This window comes from Mus caroli, chromosome 17, assembly GCF_900094665.2.
Source record: "Mus caroli chromosome 17, CAROLI_EIJ_v1.1, whole genome shotgun sequence".
Classification (NCBI taxonomy): Eukaryota; Metazoa; Chordata; class Mammalia; order Rodentia; family Muridae; genus Mus; species Mus caroli.
The window spans coordinates 69,169,779-69,191,038 of record NC_034586.1 but is presented as its reverse complement, the minus strand read 5'-3'; the positions used below and the strand labels follow the sequence as shown (position 1 = coordinate 69,191,038).

Below are 21,260 nucleotides of genomic sequence, written 5' to 3'. Positions count from 1 at the left end.
ATATGTATATATATATACTATATGTATATATATATACACATATAGTATATATATATATACTATATGTATATATATATATACTATATGTATATATATATACATATAGTATATATATATACTATATATATAGTATATATATATACATATATATGTATATATGTAGTATATATATGTATGTGTATATGTATATATATGTATGTGTATATGTATGTATGTATATATATATATACTGCTGCAGCCTTCAAGTTCTCCATGAACTAGCATTAAGTCCTCCCTTCCCACTTCTCTGCATACCACCCCCTTCCCTATTGCTCTCCCACCCAACCACCCCCTAGCAGAAGCCAACTATTCACAAAAGCTGGTGGATTGAGAAAGTAGGCAAAGAGTCTAAAATTATCAACTCAGTTGTGTTTATCCCTTAATCTACTCCTGTTTGCTTAACATTTAGCAAAGGGACCTCATTTCACGGTCTTCAGCCTACCTTCTCTCCAACATGGAATGCTATGTTTAAACACAAGGATGGCCAGAAAAGGTCTTCTTGGATTTTCATTACTTTTTTTTTTCTTTTTTTTAATCAAGTTTCCTCACAGGGTCTGGACCCCTTCTTGTCTTCAGCAGACACCGCCTGCACAGAAGAGTTGATGACACACAGTAGGCCTGTACCCCTGACATCTCGGAACAGCAGAGATTAGGAACATCTGGTCCCTAACTGAGCAGAGAGAGGGGACTCTGCATTTCCCTCACTGGCCTGGCCTGATTCTGATACATACAAACTGCCCTTTGTCTGATCAACACCACCTCCATCTGGACATCTGCAGGCCCCATTCATGGCTCATATCCTCTGACCTTCTTGTCTTCCAGCCAAGAAGGATGACACACTGGCCCGGCATTCTCCCCCAAACCCCCAGCTGTTTTGCTCCTTAGCTTCGATAGGAAGACTGTGGGGATGTTTCCTGAAAAGTGAATGGGCAACACGTGTTGGATGAATGACAGTCTACACTGGAAAAATCTGACTGCATCTCAGGCATGCTGTGTAAAGGTAGGGGTGGGGGGAGGAATGAGCAAACCAAGTGGAGGGAGAGTCATCGGCAGAGAGCCTCAAGGAAGTTTACTCAGTTCCTGGAGATAGCGCTACCACCATGTAGCCAGGGTACAGTTATCAAAACCAAAAATCTAACAGGAATTACCATGGGACAGTTGGAGCACACTCAGATTTTATCAAGATCCCATTTTGCATGGGTTTGTTATATCTCTTTACTCTCCTCCACCCACAATTCCCCAGTCCCTCTTTGATGAGGTCATAAGATAGTACCCATTTGGGGACTGTCTGAGCCTTCCTTGAGATCAGATAAAGGTGCCCTTCTTAGAGAACACACACTATCAGCATGACTTAGGCTAATGATGTTGATTCCAGGCAGCCAAGTATTGACTATTTTTTTCCTTCATAATAAACTCATCTGGTGGCAAGGCCCTGGCAATTTGCATGCAGCCTGATTCCAAGCATATATTTTTACTCATTAAATGTAAAATCAATCCACCGGTTTTCCCGTGAATGCTGTTCCGTGGTGGTGATTTACTCTTGCCACAGGGTGAGTCCCAATTCCCCTCACTTCTACACTTACTAACTGGAACGCTACAGCAACCAAAAGTGGCTCCCTCCTTCCCCATTTATTTACATATTTATTTACTCACACCACACCGGCTGGAGCTGGTGCCTGCTTACTGTATTCTGTGAGGTGTAATTCCCTCATATCATGGGTTGTCTGATGGCCTTCCTGTTGTGGCTTTGCCTTAGCTTGGTTCCTGTAGCTCATCTTGTCCTCGTGGTGGGACTGAGAACACACTTAGTAAGTCTGTGAGAGGGTTCCCAGAGAGGAATGTTATTCTGGCTCTGACATAAAGAATAAACTTATCCCGTGATGGGCTCAAAATCTGAACAGACTTCTGGCAAGCAAGACACGCGCTCAACCTGGCTGGGGGAAGTAGATCACTGGTGCATCCTTTGAGCCTGCATCTTGCCTTTCCTGTTCTGACCTTCTCTCTGCTTCCTGGTCCGTGTGCTGAGCCACGTTGCTCCTTTAGAGATTCCTTTTGGTCCCTATCCGGGAGGCTCTCAGCCCAACAGTGGTTCCCCTGTGTGTCCTGCCATCTGGCCAGGTGCTGTCGGAGAAAACACTAGGACAATGTTTGCTCCTGTTCTCTCATAAATATCTGGTAGAGTTTTCTAGAGGTATCTCACATGAGATAATCAACAGATGGCGGAATTCCTCTTCTAGTAACACACACACACACACACACACAGACACACACAGAGTAAAACTGTGCTATGTTCCATTCTCAGCTTTTGTTTGCTTCAGAAAATAGCTATCTCCACAAAATGGAATATGTATGTTAACACATAATAGATATTATGTAAGTACTTAAAATATTTGTTGCAGTAGGTACTGATCACACGTAATCTATAACTATTCGAGGTCCTGAACAACTTTTTAGATAGCATAAACAGATCTTTGACCATGAAAAAAAATTAGACTATTCTATGTTTTTATTTTCTTTTATAGAGTATTTTTGCTAGTGGTTTTTGAAGACAGAACTGCACTTCTCCACCTCCACATCCTTCTCCTCTGGAAGCTGCTAGCAGATGAGGTCTCCATCAATCGCCTTGCCCCCACAGAGCCCCATGTGGCCTCAAGAGCCTGTTCCTACCTCAGGCTTGGCTCAGTGCTGGGAAAGCAGGCTCATCCCTGACCTGACACACCAGTAAACACAGGAGGACTTCCCGGAACACACGGGCAGCCAACGCTCTTCACACATCAGAAAAATGAGGCTATCGAAAATGAGTTTGACTCGTTTATACATCTTTTTAAGGCATAGGTCATGTAAAATAGCTAATCTGCTTTGAATGGGGCTGTAATAAAAGTGTCATTGTCAAGCTGTCCCCAGAGATCAGGGGACAGAAGATTCCTTCCAACCAGGAGACATAGCTGCTCTCCTGCATCCATCCCACTGTGGTTATAAAGAACTGGCTTGTGTTGGTCAGTCCAGAGGTATCTTAGCCCCTGGCACGAGAAGCTAATGATAAAACAAGATCTTATATGAGGGTTGGTTTGTTCCTTTGTCTTTTGTTTTTTTATTTTTAGCCTGAATGACTTAGAGGGGATGGTGTGTCTAGGGCACTATCCTATCTCACAGAGAAATCAGATCCAGTCTCTGCCCTCCGGTCTTGTGATACTGCAGGGCTGCACCCAGGACAGGCCTGGAGCAGAGGAGCCACAGCCCCGCAGGACTTCTCAAAGGCCAGCCAGCCACAAGCTGGGGAAACACTCCTCTATTCTCCCACCTGATGAGTAAGAATTATGTGGAGAGCTGCCTGCATCCTCCCAGGGGTGGGGCGTGGGCAGGGCGTGGGCGGAGCCTGGGGGAACCTGGGCGGAGCCTGGGTGGGGTAGACTCTGTGTTTTCTAAACATCCCAAGTGATGGCCATATAGTACAGAGGAGCTTAGGCTCTCAATTCCAGATGAGGCTTTCCCAGGTCTCCCATAGCAGCCCCCACAGACATTTTATAAACCACGAGGCTCAGTGGAAAAGGGAAACGGACAGTCTTTGTTGAAATACTATTAAAACTTTGAGAAGATAATCACCACACAGAACCAAATATCCTGATGATTACCCAAGTTTCCTCCCACACAGCCTGTCCTTGGTCTTCGGCCAGTTTCCACAGCAGCCTCTTCATCCTGGTGGCTCTGCTAAGTAAGCCCTCAGGAGGCTTCCCCCAGGTGGTTGATAGAGGGGGCTTAGACAACCTGGGAAAGAATGAAGTCATCTCCAGGCAGGGGAGGGACCAGAGGGAGAGACTTCTCAGCTCTTTTCTAGCTCCTTTCCTATTCACAATGAGCTTGTGTTTCCTCAAAGCCTTGTTGGGGGTTAGTCAGTGCTGTCTCCTGGCAGCAGAGCCAAGCCCTCATTTGCCTCTGTTCACCATTGTCTTAGTTAGGGTTTCCACTGCTGTGAAGAGACTTCAAGGCAGCAACATGACATCATCCAGGCAGGCATGGTTCAGGGGGAACTGAGAGTTCTACATCTTCATCTGAAGGCAGATAACAGAAGACTGACTTCCAGGAAGCTAGGAGAAAGTTCTCTCGAAGCCCACCCCTACAGTGACACTCTTTCTCCAACAAGGTGACACCTCCTAATAGTGTCATTCCCTGGGCCAAGCATATTAAAAGCACCATAGCCATCATCAATAGCCCACTGCTATCCTTGGCCCATCACCTGTACCCAATAGGAGCTGACCAGGAGGACCGAGTCTACCCTCCAGTCCCTGACAATGACTGCTCAGGAAAAGGCATTTCCCGTGGTAATTTCAGTCTTGCAGAATGAAGGAGAAGAAAAATAGATTTTCTCTCCAGCCAACTCCTGGGACAAAATGTCAGTGAAAGATGCATCAATGCCCTGGTTGTCAGTAAAGACAGCCATGACTGACCACAGGAAACCCGAATGCTCATCTGTCACTTGAGGGTGGTTTTTGGAAATGGTGCTGTCCACGATACTCTGGACAGTGAGGAGATAGCCGCCTTGTGGTGTCTGAGTTGATGGCTTGTGCTCAGCGGCTGGGGACACAGGACCATCAGCCCTGCCTGCACACAAGCTTTGGTATCAGGGTTTGTCAAGCCTTGGCACTGGGTTCTATCCCTGATTTACTGTCTCCACCTCTGTCCAGCTGGCTTTATACCCTGGAAGGTGGCACACCATAGTCAGTGGTTTGGGGTTTTTTGTTCTTTTGGGTTTGTGCTTGTTTGTTTCTGTTTCTGATCGGAGTGAACATAAGGGTGCAAAGGGCCAAGACCTCAACATGCCAGCTTCCTCCTGTTGTATGCCTACACCCCACATCTAGTAAAGTTCAAACTATTCACAAGTAAAGTCAACTTGCACATTACCTATTGCTTCTAGAACCTCTAAGGCCAAATTCTCACTTTGAAACAAGGAGCCAGAGGCCCAAGTTTCAATTCTGGTTAACAGCAGCAGACTGGATCCTAATTAGAGTCAGCTGCAGAGCTCAAAAACCCCTGGGGTCCAGGCTGCCCACCTGAGCCATTAGCGAGTCCTTAGGATGGGGCATGGCTGTAGGTATTAAAGTGCTACAGTGAGCTAGGTGCCAGGTTTGTGGGCTGTGGTCTCAGGGAAGGAAATAGAGTCAGGGCCTGTGGCCAGGCTGGTAGAACTCCTGCCTATCCCTCATGCCCATCTCCTACTCCCCACTCCAGCTCCCACCCTACCCCACCCTCCGTTCCAGACCCTGTTCACTTCCTACAAATCTTGGTCCTTGTTGAGCTGTGGCAGAAAAAGCTTCCAAGGAAGGCTTGCTGGAGGAAGGCTTTGGAGGGTTCCATTGGTGGATTTAGAGTCTGCAGGTTTTTGCCAGGCATTCAACAGGCCTCTCTGCCTGTTCCTTGTGAAGGGCTGGCGTTTTTGCTTAGAAGGTTCCTAATGATCTGGGCTTTAGCAGCTGACCCAGGGAAAGATCCCCAAGCCTCTCTACAGGGCCCTCTAGGCAGCCCCTGAGGTAAGACGGACCTGCTTCATGCACTGGCCATCACGCTGCAACCGTTGAAACTCAACCCCATTGGCTTCCAGCCCCTGCTCAAAACTACTCATGTAAGCAACACAAGTTGAAAGCTTAGGTAGCATCCGGGACACTTACTAGATGGAGGAGAGTCCATTTGCATTTCCTGACCGGCCTATTTCACTTAGCACAATGTCTTCCAGTTTACTCATGTTGCCATAAATGTCTAAAGTTCTGTCATCTGTATGTGTCTATATCAGGCTTTTGTTAGTCTTGTTGTTTGGGCTGCCTTCCCTGTTTTGGCCACAGCAGACAACGTCATTCTGGGTTATCTTTTTGATTTCAGCTATTCGACTATATAAGCAGAGAAAGGTTGTCAGGTAGTTCATAGGAATCCTAATTTTGAATTTTTTAAAGGAATATCCACCACGTTACTTTCAACGGTGGTTGCGATTTTTATCCCCACTGAGTCCACGGGTTGACATTTCTCCCTATTAGCAACTGTGAGAGCACAGTTACTGTACTTTTGATTTGTGCAGTCCTGACAAGATGCCGAGGACCATTTCAAATGCTCTTGGCCATTTTTCTATTATGACTGGGAAGATGTCTGCTCAAGTACCATTTCTGAGTTTCAAATCGGGTCACATGGCCTTTCTCTATTGAGCTGTAGAAACTCTTAAATATTTTGGAATATTTAATACTTACCAAAAGTACAGTTTGTGAATGTTTTCCCTGGTTTTGCAGGTCACCTTTTCGCTCTGTTGATTGGCTGACTCTGACTTTGTTGCCTAAGAATGCCATGTATCAGAAATCATTGTTAAGATCCATGTCATACGTCATTGCTTCTAGTCTTATGGTCTCAGATTTTCTGTGTAGAAGCTTTAAATCTTTCCATTGGTTTGTGTGTCAGGTGTGGGTATAGCTCTTTTGTTCACGGGGATATGCAGTTTTTCCAATATTGTTTTTGGAGATGTCTTTTCCCCTAGTATGCATTCCTGATGACTCTGACCATAGGTGTGTATGGGTTTATATCTCTGGAGCAATATCTTTACAGGAAGAATATCTCCTGACTGTTCAGCTTGACGCATAGTTTAGTATAGAAAAGAAAGCCAGCATGCAGAGTTATCTGCCGTTGGTCTGCCTTTAGACAGCAGTTTTCACGATAACGAGTCGGTTACCCACACCGTCCAGATGTACTCATGAGGGCAACTAGTGTGGCGTGTCACCCCTCCTAGTTTTCACCTTATCTCCCGTATTCACCTCTCTGTTTTGGGGCTATCATTCTGTTTTCCTGTGGCTGTAGGAGTCTCTTGCCACTGATCCCTCGGTTCTTTTGACTTGGCTTCTTTGGTCTTTGCAAACTTCCTTGGCTTTTAGTATTTCAAAATGATCCCATTATTCACTGGTCTGTCTAACCTAGGTGCAGCCACTTGTCCACAACCCTAGGTTTCTTTTTCTGGGAACAATAGCTTTCTAGAATTGGGCACAAGGAGTCTCATTGCTACTAGCTGGTTATTAGCATGGCTGTTTTTGTTGTTGTTGTTTTATTTGGTTTTTTTTCCTAAAACATTAGGATTATAGAGGTTTCGATTTTATATTCCTGTATCTTTTGTGCTAAAATCCCCTCAGTTCTTGGTAACATAACTATAACAAATATAATACTGTCAGGGAATAAGCTTGTATCATTACTAACAATATGGCAATAATACAATTTCAGTGGTTTTTTTTCCCCCCAGGTAGTTCTTTTGTCTTGACCAAGTTTACTGTTGGGACTTTCCACCTGTCACTAAGTACAGCTGCTGTGGTCTGAATGTTCATGTGCACGTCCCCAGGGTGATGATGGCAGGAAGTGGAGCCTTTTAGAGGTTGTTAGTTTGCAGAGGTGGACCAATGGACAGGGTTAATACTATTATATAAAAGAGGCCCCTCCTGAAGGGGACGTAGGAAGACATGAAACAAGAGAAAACATAGCAACAGTCACCTAGGAAACCAGGCCCTCTTCACTAGACCCTTCCCCTCCCTGCAGGTGTCTCTTCAACTTAGGGCTTCCCAGCTTCCTGACCTATGAGAAATAGGGGCTCATCACAGTTTGTGGTGACCTTATAAACAATAAACAGACAGAGACAATAGTCATTTTACCTTTTTGTATTATTTCCAATTTTAGCATAAACATATGTTCTATCATGTTTAAAAAAGAATTTGAAAGCATACCATGTGTACCTGCACACACCATGTAAGCCATGATGTGTGGTGTGTGTGTGTGTAGGTCAGAGGTCACCTTTCAGGAATCAGTTCTCTCTCTGCCTTGTGGGTCTTTGGACATGAACTCAGGACACGAATGCCATGCTTGCTCATGCTTGTTTTGTTTTGTTTACCAGCTTTGTTTTTTGTTTTGATATGATTTTTTAAACTGTCCTTACATAAACAATCCTGACTTGGAACCCTTAGTCTTTTTGTCTCTGGCTCTGGGGAACTGAACACAGGCATGAACCAGCCAGCTCAGTCCCTGTTTGTATCTGGATGGTCTTTCTAGGTCAAGGGTAGCTTAGCTGTCAATCTCCTTTTCAATTTTCAATGTTTCAATGTGCTATCCTGGAGATGACTCCCAGCTTCAGGCTCCTAGGCAGAACTTGGTCATATAATTACATGAACTCAGGATGATTTCATTAACCTCCCGCCAGACATTTCAGTTTTTCATGCTCCCAGTCACGTGAAGAGTAATATTCCGTCATCTCACAATGTTTGGGGCAGTGCATTTGAGAAGCAGGATGTGGGAATGAAGTCACATATTAGACAGTGGTCAATTCTCCTTCAGGGATGAGGAGGGAAGATGGTGATATCTATTAGAAATGTTTCTCACAGTCTGTTGGTGAGCTGTTTTTTGTTTGGTTGGTTGGTTTTGGTTTTTTTTTTTTGAGCTGGCTTTAATAAAGTTTTGGTAACACATACTGTCAATCAAAAAATGATCTTCAAACAAATATATGTATATAAATATCTATAAATACACATACATATACATGCTAGGAAAAAAACCCATATATTTGTTATTTTAAAACAGGGTCTCCCTATATACTCTGGCTGTCCTGGAACTCACTATGCAGACCAGGCTGGGTTTGCCTGCCTCTGCCTTCCAAATGCTCAGATTAAAGGCAAGCACCACCATGCCTGGCTTTCTAACTAAAATACCGGCAAAACAAAATGACCTCCCATGCCTCAATTGCTGTTTCTCATTTTGGACCCATAAGCCTCTGCACACCCCTTGTTTTAAGACAATGCTTTGCAACCAACTTCCAGAGACTTTACTATGAAGAATGTGCTGTGCACTTCAGCATGGCTGGGCTGAACGGCTTGCAGTAAGAAAAATACGAGGCACCCTTATCTTAGCTTTCCAGAAGCTTGTAATTGAGTGCAGGGGGTGAGACTGAAAAGTAGCCGTGACCTAAGATAGCCCGTGATCCAGCGAGGAAAGCACTGCAAGCAAAGATTTCCCGTGAAGAGAGGGGGAGAGACGTTTCCAGCTAGATTGAGTGGGAAGATTTCCTGGAATAAATGAGATTTGCTAAGACTTGCTCTCTCACAGGTACTGGAAGAGGCAAGGGGGGTATGATGAGGCCCAGGGACTCAGCGAGGCTTGAGTCAATAGGAAAGGCTCTAAAGTGTGCGGGGGTGGGGTGGGGGGGGGGGGGGTGGGGAGCCTGAGAACAAGGGGGTGCCAGTTAGAAGGACCTGGGCTAGGCTCTGTGCAGTAGCCATTAAGCAGCTCTGGAGACTGATTTAAATAGTGATGTGTTGAGGTCAGTGGGTGTCCTGGGAGCTGAGACTGATGTGGGGAAAACCTGTCCAGGCTTGCTCAGGTTCCGTGTGTGGAATTAATAAGCACAAGGAAAAGCTACTTTGAAAGAAAATGTTGAAAGCTTGTGTGTCCAGGCAGGGGAGGAAGGGATTGAGCGAGTCTTTGAGATTCTGAGCCCGCATAGCACTGGTAGGAAAAGAAACAAGGCAACAAGGAGGATACCTAAGAACATGTGTGGAGTCTAAAAGACAAATGTGTAGCTCCTCACGTGCCACTGCCTTTCCTTGAGACAGGTCTGGTCTCTCATTGGCCAAGAACTCTTTCAGTAGGGGTGGCTGCCTGGCTAGCAAACCCCAGAGACCACCCCCAACCCAAGTCTTAGCCTCCCCTGTGCTGAAATTACAAGAGGGGGCCCCATACCTGGCTTTTGCTTTTTTTTTTTTTTTTTTTTTAATGTGGGTACTAGTGTTGGCTAATCAAGCCACTTACTGAATGAGCTATCTTATCTTGCCCCCGGCTCCTCCTCTATACCTCCTCCTCTTTTTGAGACAGAGTCTTGCTATATAGTACAAATTGACGATGAATCCATTATGCGGCTCAGGCTAATCTCAGCCTTGTGATCTTCCTGCCCCAGCCTCCCAAGTGCTGGGATTATAAACACGAGGCATCATGACTAACACAGGTTGATGAGACTTTCCACGAATACAGCTCTAGGGAATCTTTGGCTTCCTAAACATCCACAGCACTGCTGATAGTGACTGCTGTGAAACTTCTCCCTGTCTCCCTGTGCTGGGCCTGAGAGCATGGAACATCCACCTACTCTAGAAGATTTAAGATGCTTAACAGGTAGGGTGGACATTTGTGGTCACTTGGCTACCCATCACAAATATTCTATCTATTCTCAATAAGATTCTTATGATTTTGCCTTAAAAGGTATTTCCCTCCAGCCCTCAGTCATGGTAAATTAGGAGAAGGTGTCCTATCCCCAGATTCAGGGGGTGTCTAGTAACTAGGAGGACACAGTATTTCTGGGTCCAGGAGTGAGTCCTGGATTTAGTGTTGCTTGTCCCTAAGAAACCATCTTCTCTCATTCCTTTTGACTAGACTTAAACCTTGAGGATACATAGATCATGTAGCCATGTGGATCCTGTGTCAAGTCGACCCAGGCAAAACACAAAGGGTTTCTTAAGTGTCCCTGTATTTGGTATTTACAATGTACTACAGCAGCAGTTTCTATGTCCATGGCTGGCATTGGAGGTTCAGTAAAATGACTCAAGCTGGGTGGTGTGGGTAGGGGGGCTGCAATCCTTGTTCTTTTTGAATCCCACTCCTTGGGACCAACATGGCTTGCACACACAGTGCTCACTGGAGAAGCAGACGCAGAATGGGCTCAGGAGTTTACAATAGGCTCCCCGAAGCTGTGTCCTTTTAGCTAATGAAGTTCTTTGTACATTTGTCACATTTTGGTTTAAGAGTCACCCAGTCACACAGTGAGGTGAGGGATGGAACACGGAGTCCTTATCTTTTTCTCCTTTAAGCACCTGTGTCCTGCACTTATGGAATAGACAGTTGTCCTGAGGAACACAGGTTCTGTTGACACTGGGGCATGAATTCAACTGCACACACAGTGCCTCCCCATCTCAATCAGTGAACACTGCATTCGGTTCTAAAGGAGACTGCATTTAACACCCATCCTGATCCTCAATTCCTCCTTAACACAGGGCAAGCCCATGACATCAAGGGAAACAACAGCCCTGTAACCTTTACTTTGTCGTTCCTGTAAAAACAGAATCACAACAGCTTTTGAACCATGTAATTCACTCCATTTTATTCTGGATGCATTTTACAGGTAATTCACAAATATCCCAGTGGACACTGAAGCTAAGGCCATTCTGTGAGTTATTTTTAAAACTTGGTGTTCTCCATGTAATGATCTTTTAAAAAGAAGTTACCAAAACCAAGACTCTGAAATAAAAAATTTTAGGTAGGTACAAGACACCTTTAGGGCCACGTGTGGTGTGAAGTCCACTTCGTGGCCAAGCAATTGTTTGCCACTGTGTAAGAACTAGGCAGCCATAGCTCAGCACCGAGCTCCCTTCTCCATGTTACAACATAGCATTTTGTTTTGTTTCTGTCAACCACTGACCCACTGGTGCTGAGGCACCACTTTCCTCCTAGTGAGTGACGAGGAGAGACTTTATCTAAGAACACGGTATACGATTCTTAGAACAGGAAAAAGAAAGGGACCCACAACTAAGGCACTGAAAGCACATTATTGTATATAAAGAAATGTAAACAGTTTAACACCAACAGGCTCCCTCTGCTAGTCCTTATTGTGGCTGTACTAGAGCTTCTTTGCTGGGCTTGAGAGCTGGGGAAATGGGAACCAGTCTGCAGAACTCAGACTTGTACCAACATAGGGTCTGCGTGTGGTGTGGTCACCATTAGAACACGAGTGGAAGGTGCTGCTTCCTTCTTGGGTTTGTTCTGTGGGCGTGCAGAGGCAGGATTTTAGGGAGAGTCTTAAGTGAGAAGCTCTCGCAGATAGATATGTTTCTACTTCATTTTCAGTCTCTCCCGCCACATTGCCTGACTAAAGTTTAGGATTCCTTGGGTTTGTTTCATCAAAGACACATAATGTGGGAACTCATCACCCAGCCTCTATATCGGTTCATATTTTAAGGTGAAATGGTTCACATTATAAATAACCCACAACTACTATATGTAAAATCTCTTCCAATGGGATCAACTAGCCAACTAGTGCTGCGAGCACTTCGCTCATTAGGCTCACCTGCACAGGGAGCAGGGAAGAGTCTCCTGGAGCACGGCTGAGCTGCTGAGCCCTGGCTGAAGGTGTGGCAGGGGCATTCCTCAGGCTGACAACCATCAAGGCCACATCTGCTTAGGCCTGAGGTTCAAGTATTGACTTAAAGCAGTTCCAAGCTCAAAAGCATTAGATGTATATGCGTTTTTAAATTAAATAAACAGTTTTAATACAGTTAAACGTGTAGGTAAGAACAAATAATTATAATTTAAAAACACTTTTATTTATTTTCCCCCTTCGGAGAAATTCCTCTTAAAGCAAGTAGAGTATCCACATTCTCTAGTTTTAGTGCTGTACTCAGTATTAGGAATTTGGGGTAGATAAAGTAAAATTAAGGTATTTTCTACCTTAATGTTTTCTATGATCAGAAGAGGGCGAAGGGAAGAACAAGAGACAGAGAGCCTGTGGGTGCCCAATGAGATGGACGGCACTGTTAACCGAGCCCAACTACTGTGGGCAAAGATGACAGCATTTCTCTTTTTCCTGGGCAACGAATTGCTAGCTATTTCCACATTTAAATGTGATCCATCAGAGAAACTTAAAATTGGAAGCCTTTCTCATTAAGGGAAAGAAAAAAGGGTGGGGGAAGGGTTGTGTGTGTGTGTGTGTAACCTTAAAAACTCGGGAGTCAAACAGCTGTGCTGAGGGCAGGTGTGCACAGCTACTAATTAGTAAGTTCCTAGCAGGTTTAAAGTGAGTTTTGATGGAGCCATTAAACATGGGCTGGCTTGTTTCTCCAGAGGCACCAGTTAGCACTCTCCCACTAACATATGCACAAACATCAAAAAGCCAGACTTAACCATGCTATGCTGATGGTGTCCTGTCCCCAACCGGGCTTTCTCAGTGTGCTTGGCAAGATGAGGAAGTCCTTAGCAGGTACAGATGCGCACTGCCATCTTAAGAAGGGCACACAGGGCAGTAAGAGCTGCTGAGACTGTGGGATACAGGGGTGGGGTGGGGTGGGGTGGGGTGGGGAAGCTTCTGTGCCTCTGTCCCTGCCCCAATCACATGACACAGATGGGAGCATGCAGCTCAGTGGAGTGGAAACAGTGGCCACAAGGATTCTCTTACCCAGGACACTGCGTGCTCGCTATTGGTTTGCTATGTTGTCATTGCTTCCAAATGATAGGAATATTTGGCAGACAGTAGTAGGTCAGTGTGTGTTTAAATGTCACTGTTGAGAGATAACTAAAAAGAGAGGGTGTGTCCTTGCTATCACTGAAAGAGCTCATTCTGAGTTAGCATTTTTTGTTTTAAGAGTAAAGTTATCAAGGTTTGGGGGCTTTAGCTACACCATCCTGTCTGCAGGCACATTTGTTGTAGCTCTAATGGCAGAAGGTAGACACCCTGCATGCATGGGACAGACACCTGCCTTCCAGTTTCTGTGTGAACTACAGATGTTTTCCTAATGCATCTTTACATGAACCAGTACACGCTAAAGATGACATTACCTGGTGACCATCAGGAAGGCAGGACTGAGTGTGAGTGAAAAGCAAGCTGCACCAGTTTCTGTCTTTTAAAAGCCAAATGGAGAGCCTGACGGTGCTCTCTGAGCTGAGTGCAGATGTGATTTCCAGGTGAGGAAAGGGGGTCTTTTCCTGCCTCATTCAGCACAAGAGACTATCAGTGATGGAGGGCTCCCTGCCAATGGGGCTCAGCTTAGGACAAGGCAAGTCCACCTTTGGGTTTGATTGGTGTAAAAGAATTAAAGAATGGACTGTGTCCTGCGGGGCAGGCAGACTATTACCTGCTTAGACATGCTGGGGCTGGTGTTCATGGTGCCAAGGCTACCTCTGAGCCAAAAGTCTCTCAGAAACAGGTTGGTCCTTTCAGAAAAGCTTGCATTTTGTCTTGACAGCTTAGTGATTGTTTCTAATACTCTGACCCTAGTTATTCACAGCGATTGACCCCTGCTACATACGCAGCATTGGAATTACATTCAGAGATTTTAAAGAAACCATAGCAATATTTCCCCCACAAAATTAAGTGCAAAATACCTTTAACAAAGAATGAGGATAGTAAGAAACATTTGACATAGTCATGCAAAACTCGCCTCAGTTTACAAAGACAACCCTAGGTTGTCACAGGAATGCCACCATCTTACTCATTTTTCTTTGAATTTAAATGTGGGTGCTTGTGTAAAAAACGGTAACATGCAAGTTCAATGATTTCCAGTCCACCAAATATTCTCTCCTGCAGCACGAAGAACACAATGCTGATTATAAAATACCACCGAACAGGGCTGTACAGATATATGAGCAGGCACATTGCAGAGCAGAACAAGGCCCAGTACACTATGGACAGAAGCTTGACCACAAGGACTCTGAGCTCAGACTTGCAAGGTGGAACTGTACTCTGCCCAGTAAAGTGAAAGTTTTTCTCTCCTTGGTAGAAGGACCGAAGCCTCTCCTCCTTTTCTTCCCACCTTCTGTGGCACCAGAGCTGAAGGTCCTCCTTGGACGTGGGAAGAGAGTCAGCTGGGTACCTATGGACGTGGAAGTGGATCTCCTTGGGAAAGTCTCCAAGGAGAAGGTGCTTCTCAGTTTGAGGGATGTTGTAAGGATATGCCACCGTGATGTCATGAATAGCATCGAGGTTCTTACCTAGGTTTTGGAAAGATGAAAATAGCTTTGCTTTAGCAACCAACAGTCAACGGGGTGGTAGTGCTGATTCACTCTGCGAGGCAGAGCCTCGAGCATGAAGAATCAGTACAGAGTGAACCACCACGAACAAACAAGGGCTAAAAATACCAGTGTTTCTGGGTACTTAGGTCAATATTTACCAGCCATTTTTAGCTTTTTTTCCCTGTTTGCTAATTACCACAAAGACCTTTAGAAAGAAATTATCTTCATTCCCAGAAATGGTAATCTGCATTCTAGAACTTCATGAATACACACAATGAGCAGGATCTGAGGTAGGACTTAAAGGCTATGGCCCAACCCTTCTGCCACAAGATTTGTTACACAGACACTATTAACACATCTATCTCTTCAAAGGCAATAGAAATGTACTCTCCTTTACCTTAAAATGACCAAGATAACTGCTGCAAAAGAACCTCAGAAAGAAACAAATGTGAAGAAATTGTCAATTTTTTTCTATTATACACATACACACACACACACACACACACACACACACACACACACACACACAAGCATAACAACTTTGATTCTGACCTGAAACACCATTGTGCACAGGCATTTGGGAGAGGTTGTTTTTGAAGTCACAAGCCAGATGCTGGTGATGAAGAAACAGCCGACATGGTCCCAGTGTCCTTCAAAATGTTCTCAACATAGTTAGGGGAACAAGGATGCACAAAGTCCCAAACTGTCCCTTGGGGACATGGGAGATGAGCGGGAAGGAGCCAGTTCTGTAGATGGACAGGGTTGTACACTATGGGAATGGGACATTAAAAACAGGCTGGAGCACATGGCATGTCCAGGCCTTCCTCTACACTGTATGTGTATAGAAGCATCTTCGTGGTAGCCACAGATTTTAAGCAAGGATAATCTTGGGGACAGCGGGGCAACAGCCGTGTGGCTGTTACAACAGCCAAGGAAGAGGAGGCAGGCCAAAGGAATAGAGCTGTATAAAAATATAACAAGGACTGATGTGGTGCGGCAGCCAAGGATGGAGCCAGACTTAATTGGTTTGGGCACTGAGCTAATGGTAAGAGCCTTTGCAGTTAGAGATCAGTGGTGCACTGTAAGAACTGCAGAGTACAGTGGACCGTTCACCTGACCATTCAACTGAACCCAGTATACACGGGGCCCGGAAGTCTAGTGTTTGCTCAAGGGCAAGCACTGTTGGTATTATTGTGAATGTTGCTATATCTTCAATGAACAAACATAAGAGTGTTTTTATCAGTTATATAAAACAATAGATTTTGTTGACAGTTTCATACAGATACGTTAATACTCTTTGACAATATCCATCCCCTAGTCCCCTCTCCCCTCCAGTGAACAGACTCAATGAGGATTTGAATTTCATCAGAAACAGATGATGCAGACAGGACTTACCTGTGTGACGGCGGTGAATCCTACATGGGAAAGAAGTACCTAAAAGGCACAGGAAATCTGGAGACCAGCAGGACTATTCTAGTCTGGGGTGTGACAGCACAGTCTCCCTCTCTCAGAATCTAGGTGAGTATATTTCACTGTTGATGTTTTACCTCGGTAGCAACGATCGCAAAAAAGCGAGGTCATCCACACCATGCCCCCACACACTCTTCCAACTTTGGAGGCTACCATTTTTATAATCCAGCATAACTCTTCCAAATGGTTCTTCAAGCCGTCTGTACCTGTCGGTCTTGGTTAGATCATGATTTACTTTAGGTTAATGACCAGGTTTCAACTTGTCCCCTAATAGTCCCAAGGGAAGCCGTTTCCTTGACTAAAAAGTCAATGTGGTGCTGACACCCTCTCCACACACAGCCAGTGTGCTGCTGGATGTTGCACCTTAACTCTACCCTCAGCTCCCCACTTCCCTCACAGTGAAGGAAAGATGGTCTGCCATGTCACTGCCTGAATCAAAATTATGTTCAGATTTGACTTATCTCAAAAAATTCCCCTGGCCTTTACCCAAACCCAATGTAATCATAGTTACTGGCATCTCCATAGTACTGCTCAGATCCTTGGCAGGCCTGCAGCTCTGTGTAGCTCCTAGCTTCTACTCCTCATTCTGTACCAGTTTCACATTTGATGTTTGAATCTGTCTGTTCTTAATGTCCTAGCCCTTCTCCTACAGAGTCCTTCTGTGTGTATGATGGATATATGTATGACGATGTGCGTGCACATGGAGGCCACAATGGGATGCTGGGCATCTTCCACTACCACTCTCCACTTTTCTCTTGACATAGTCTCTCAGATTGGCTGGCCACCAAGTTCGTGGGATCAATCTGTTCCTGCTCCCCAGTAGTGGGGTTCATGGCACACAGAGGCATGTCCTGCCTTTACAGAGGTGCTAGAAATTTGAACGAGGCCCTCATGCTCTTTACTCACTGAGCCAGTTCGTTAGCTCCTATAAGAGGTTCTTAATATTTATTATGAAATATCCATTGGTTGTCAGAAATTTTTATCAGAACTATAAGAAAAATTACTTACTTGCTTCAGTGAGAAACTAAAGCACTTGTCCATATAGTGTGTGTGTGTGTGTGTGTCCCTTCATGTTTTGGGGGTGATGATGTTCAGTAAATAACTTGTATGTTTTTGACATGACAGTAACTCAACACAAACAGCCTAGCTTCACTAACGTGCATAGCATGGGGTGAGGTAGGGAGTTATAGAAGTAACAGCTTGAGTCAAAATCCTGGCTAAGCCCGCTGAGCAAGTTACATGGTCTCCCTGAGGCTTACTTGGCTCTTGTATCTATAAGTACATCAGTAAAAGGTTGTAAGAGCTAAATAAGATGTCCAGGAAAAATCGCTAGTGTCTGTGAATGTCAGCTATCACTATCATGGGCCATAAGGCCAACAGGAGAAGCCATGGCCTTTCTCTCTAGAGCAGTTCTCATCAGCATGCTGGCTGTAGGAAAGCTGCATTTGTGTGCCCTCTCTACCATTGTCCTTAGCATTGTTTGCCTAGAATCTGAGGTTGTCAATCAGGGCCTTCCTGGTTGGGCCTTTTTTCACTCAAGATAAATGTTCCAACTGCTGTTTTACAAGTCTGTGTCCTGAATCCCTGCTACTTCAATCCTATTATTTTTACTCTTGCTGGAATACCTGATCCAACTTCCTTCAACATCCAGCTCCAGTGAAGAGTGCCAAGTCCAGGGTGGCCCTGCCTGCCATGAGACCCAGCTGCCACTGTATGCTCAAACAAGAACCACATATTTGCCTCTTTAAAATCTTGGCACCTAAAGAGGTTCTAGAAATTTGCATGTGAGCAGTATGGGTTATGATTTATCTAAAAATATGAAATATGAAAATATGGAAGTTATACATTCTTTGTTGGTAAGTTATAACAACTTAATGGGCAAACGCAAAGTGAGCTCTTGAACACAGTGTTGGCATTCCTTCTAGACTCTGCCCAACATTCACCTAGCAACAGCCAGGTAGGTCTAGGTTGCTATAAAAAGGACTCTTAGGCCTCTCCCTCTCTCTCTGACTCTCTGCCCCTTTTCTCTCTCTGCCCCTCGCCTCCCTCTCTCCCCTTCCCCTTCCACCCCTCTCCATATGTTCCAGGATGGTCTCTTCCCTCCTTCCCTCCCCCTCTCTGTCCCACCCCTCTCTTTGTCTCTACTCTCTTCTCAACTCTCCTTCCCTTGCCCGCAAATAAGCTCTATTCTATACTACATCTGTCCATCTTATGGCTGGTGACTCAACCTCCTTCCCACCGCACCATACCACACTCCCTTGGATTTATAAAACATATCACACAGTAAGTTCATAAATGTTAGAACCTACTACATGACCTCTATTTGTCTAGTGAGACTGGGTTGACCTTGCCATGTTTTGTTTTTCTAACTTGGGTTCCATGAATTTTTGTTCCTGGAAGGGTAATAGTCTGAAAGTCTCTTATAGATTGCTTGAGATTTAGAACTTTGGAGGCTACCATTTTTATAATTCAGCATAAGTACAGAACAGCATTAGAGTGTTTAGAATACAGAGATAAGGGGAAGGGGAGCTGGAAAGAAGACACTTCTGTGGTATTCAAAGCCCAAGCTTTACAGGTAGTTTAAAGTTTCCTTAAGTCCTGATTTGGACCTGGATAAACCAGGAGAAAGGTTCTGCTTAGGAAGGGCAGTCAACAGTCCTGATAAGCTTTAACTTTTGTATTAAATCAAGATCTTGATTTTATATTAAGTCAAGATCTCTAGACAACACAAAGCCAGAAGACTCTGCTTTGCTGTGTAGGAGCCCATTTCTATGCAGGTAGAAAGGCTTGCTTCTTTATCATGTCTCATCGAGAGCCTATGGTCTGGGCCCCTGAGCCCGCGGGAGCTAAGTCCAACAGGTAAAGAACCAGGGGGTGGGGCAGCATGGTGCAGGGGCTGGGCTCAGACACACAGATAATAACGAAAGGTCGCGTCAAAAAGGTTGCAAGGTGCCTTTACTCACCAATTAAAGACAGGGATTAAGGAAACTGTTTCTGCTATTTCTAAGGTTCACATCATCTGTACACCTAGCTGCCATCAATAGAATGAATTTTCACAAGATCTCACTGCTTTTCAGAAGAGTTAAAATTACAGCTATGGATGCCACCTACCTGTCATCTGACTGCACTGGGTCAGAGAACTTTACATTTCATTTTGATACCTTGATTAAATAAATTAAAAGAAAATCTAGCAGGATTTGCTCTGTTTCATAGACTATAGCTGTTCGAATTACTTTATAATTCTGTTAGCTCACTGGGACTTCAACTGTTTCTTTTAGTGAGAGGAACAAAGCAGTTGCTTACTCTTTCAAATCTTGCTTATAAGACTCTAACAGACACTAGGGGGATTCTTGATACTGTAGCCATGTTTCAATAACCATCAGCAGTTGAAAACTAATACAGATATTTTTTTTCCCCAAATGTATAAGGGATGTTTGTGATCTCAAATTGAGGCCACGGTCACTAAAAATTTTAACTAGTGTCAAATGTTCACCAGGAATAGAAGATGATCAAAACCTCGTACACTTGTATGCTTAAAAGGAAAACCTGGAAGAAACTTTTGGGACTCCAAACCTACCAGAAGGAAGGGATGCTGCTGTGGCCATGACTACTAAGCCTGATGACAGAATGATTCATGTCCCCAACAGTGACCTTAAACAGAACTACAAAGACGGTCAATCTCCCTTCTTTCCCCATCTTATAACCAAGTATGTATAAATTACACCAGAGATAACTTTATAATTCATTTGTTGCACTGATAACATATAATTCATTTTGATACCTTGATTAAATAAATCTTAAAAAATCTAGCTGGATCTGATTCCATAAATTTAATTACAGAGAATGTCAACCTATCAACCAACCATGATGCATTTTATGTTAAAATAAAAGCTAAAGGCCACTGCTTATTTTTGTTTTCATATTTAAAAAACAAAACAGAAAAATCGCCACCTGGGGCAGAAGCTGGGTTTCATAACTAAGTAAGCTTTCTCTTGCCCCAGAGCTGGCACATGGCTGTGCTGACAAAAAACCACGCCATGCTGGCACTACTCAACCCCCATGAAGACCATCCTGAAGGGCAGAGTCAGAATATACAGACTAAAAATAGGAATAAATAAGACACCTTTCAGCTTCAAAATAATAATATGCATGAGCCACTTAAAACCAACTGGCATTAAGACTTAAACAGCACCAAGTGCATCACTAGAGAGAATCCTCTAATTTCCTACTTGGAACATTATTCTCTGTTTTGTTTTGTTGAGAATATATGGGACGAGAGATGGAGACTATAGCAAGTTACCTAGACTAAAACACTCTTTTATACTTTCCATCCATGTCATTTAAAATTGCCTAAAACATTTTATGGATGAATGTTTCAAAGAACGAAAGTCCTTAGTGTTTGAATATTTACATTATTTCCACTTAAATAGAATTAAGTGGTATGGTGGTTTGAATATGCTTGGCCCAAGGAGGTGTGGCCTCATTTGAGTAGGCGTGGCCTTGTTGGAGAAAGTGTCTCACTTTGGACTTGAAGCTCTACCCAGTACAGAAAAGTCTTTTCTTGCCTGCCTTTGATCAATATGCAAAACTTTTGGCTCATCCAGCCTCACATCTGCCTGGATGCTGCCATGCTCCCACCTTGATAATGGACTGAACCTCTGACCCTGTAAGCCAGCCCCAATTAAATGTTGTCTTACAGAATTTGACTTGGTCCTGATGTCTATTCACAGCAATGGAAACTCTAAGACAAATAGATATTTTTATAATCAACAATAGTAATTTTCTAGAGTATGTTGAGTAGCTAGATCAAAGAATATGAATGAATGCATTAAGAGATTTTTGCTACATATGAAAAAAATGACTCCCAGAAATATTAAATACAAACAAGAAATCAATGGCATACCTTTTTGTGTTTTAACTAATGCTTGTACTGTATTTTTAGAAAATTGCTGAAACTTTTGTTTTATAATTTTGCTTTGACTTTT

The 21,260-nt window shown here is 44.0% G+C and overlaps 1 protein-coding gene across 6 annotated transcripts in view; it reads right to left on the bottom strand.

Moving 5' to 3' along the window:
- Positions 1-11,158: 11,158 nt before the first annotated feature.
- The window catches only part of Lclat1 (lysocardiolipin acyltransferase 1), a 120,922-nt gene continuing 110,820 nt past the window's right edge, over positions 11,159-21,260 (bottom strand). For all 6 annotated transcript variants that reach the window (XM_021149524.2, XM_021149522.2, XM_021149525.2 and 3 more), the window contains one exon: positions 11,159-14,784. In XM_021149524.2, coding sequence (XP_021005183.1) covers positions 14,282-14,784 — 503 coding nt within the window. In that variant the 3' untranslated portion in view covers positions 11,159-14,281. The remainder of the gene's footprint in view (positions 14,785-21,260) is intronic.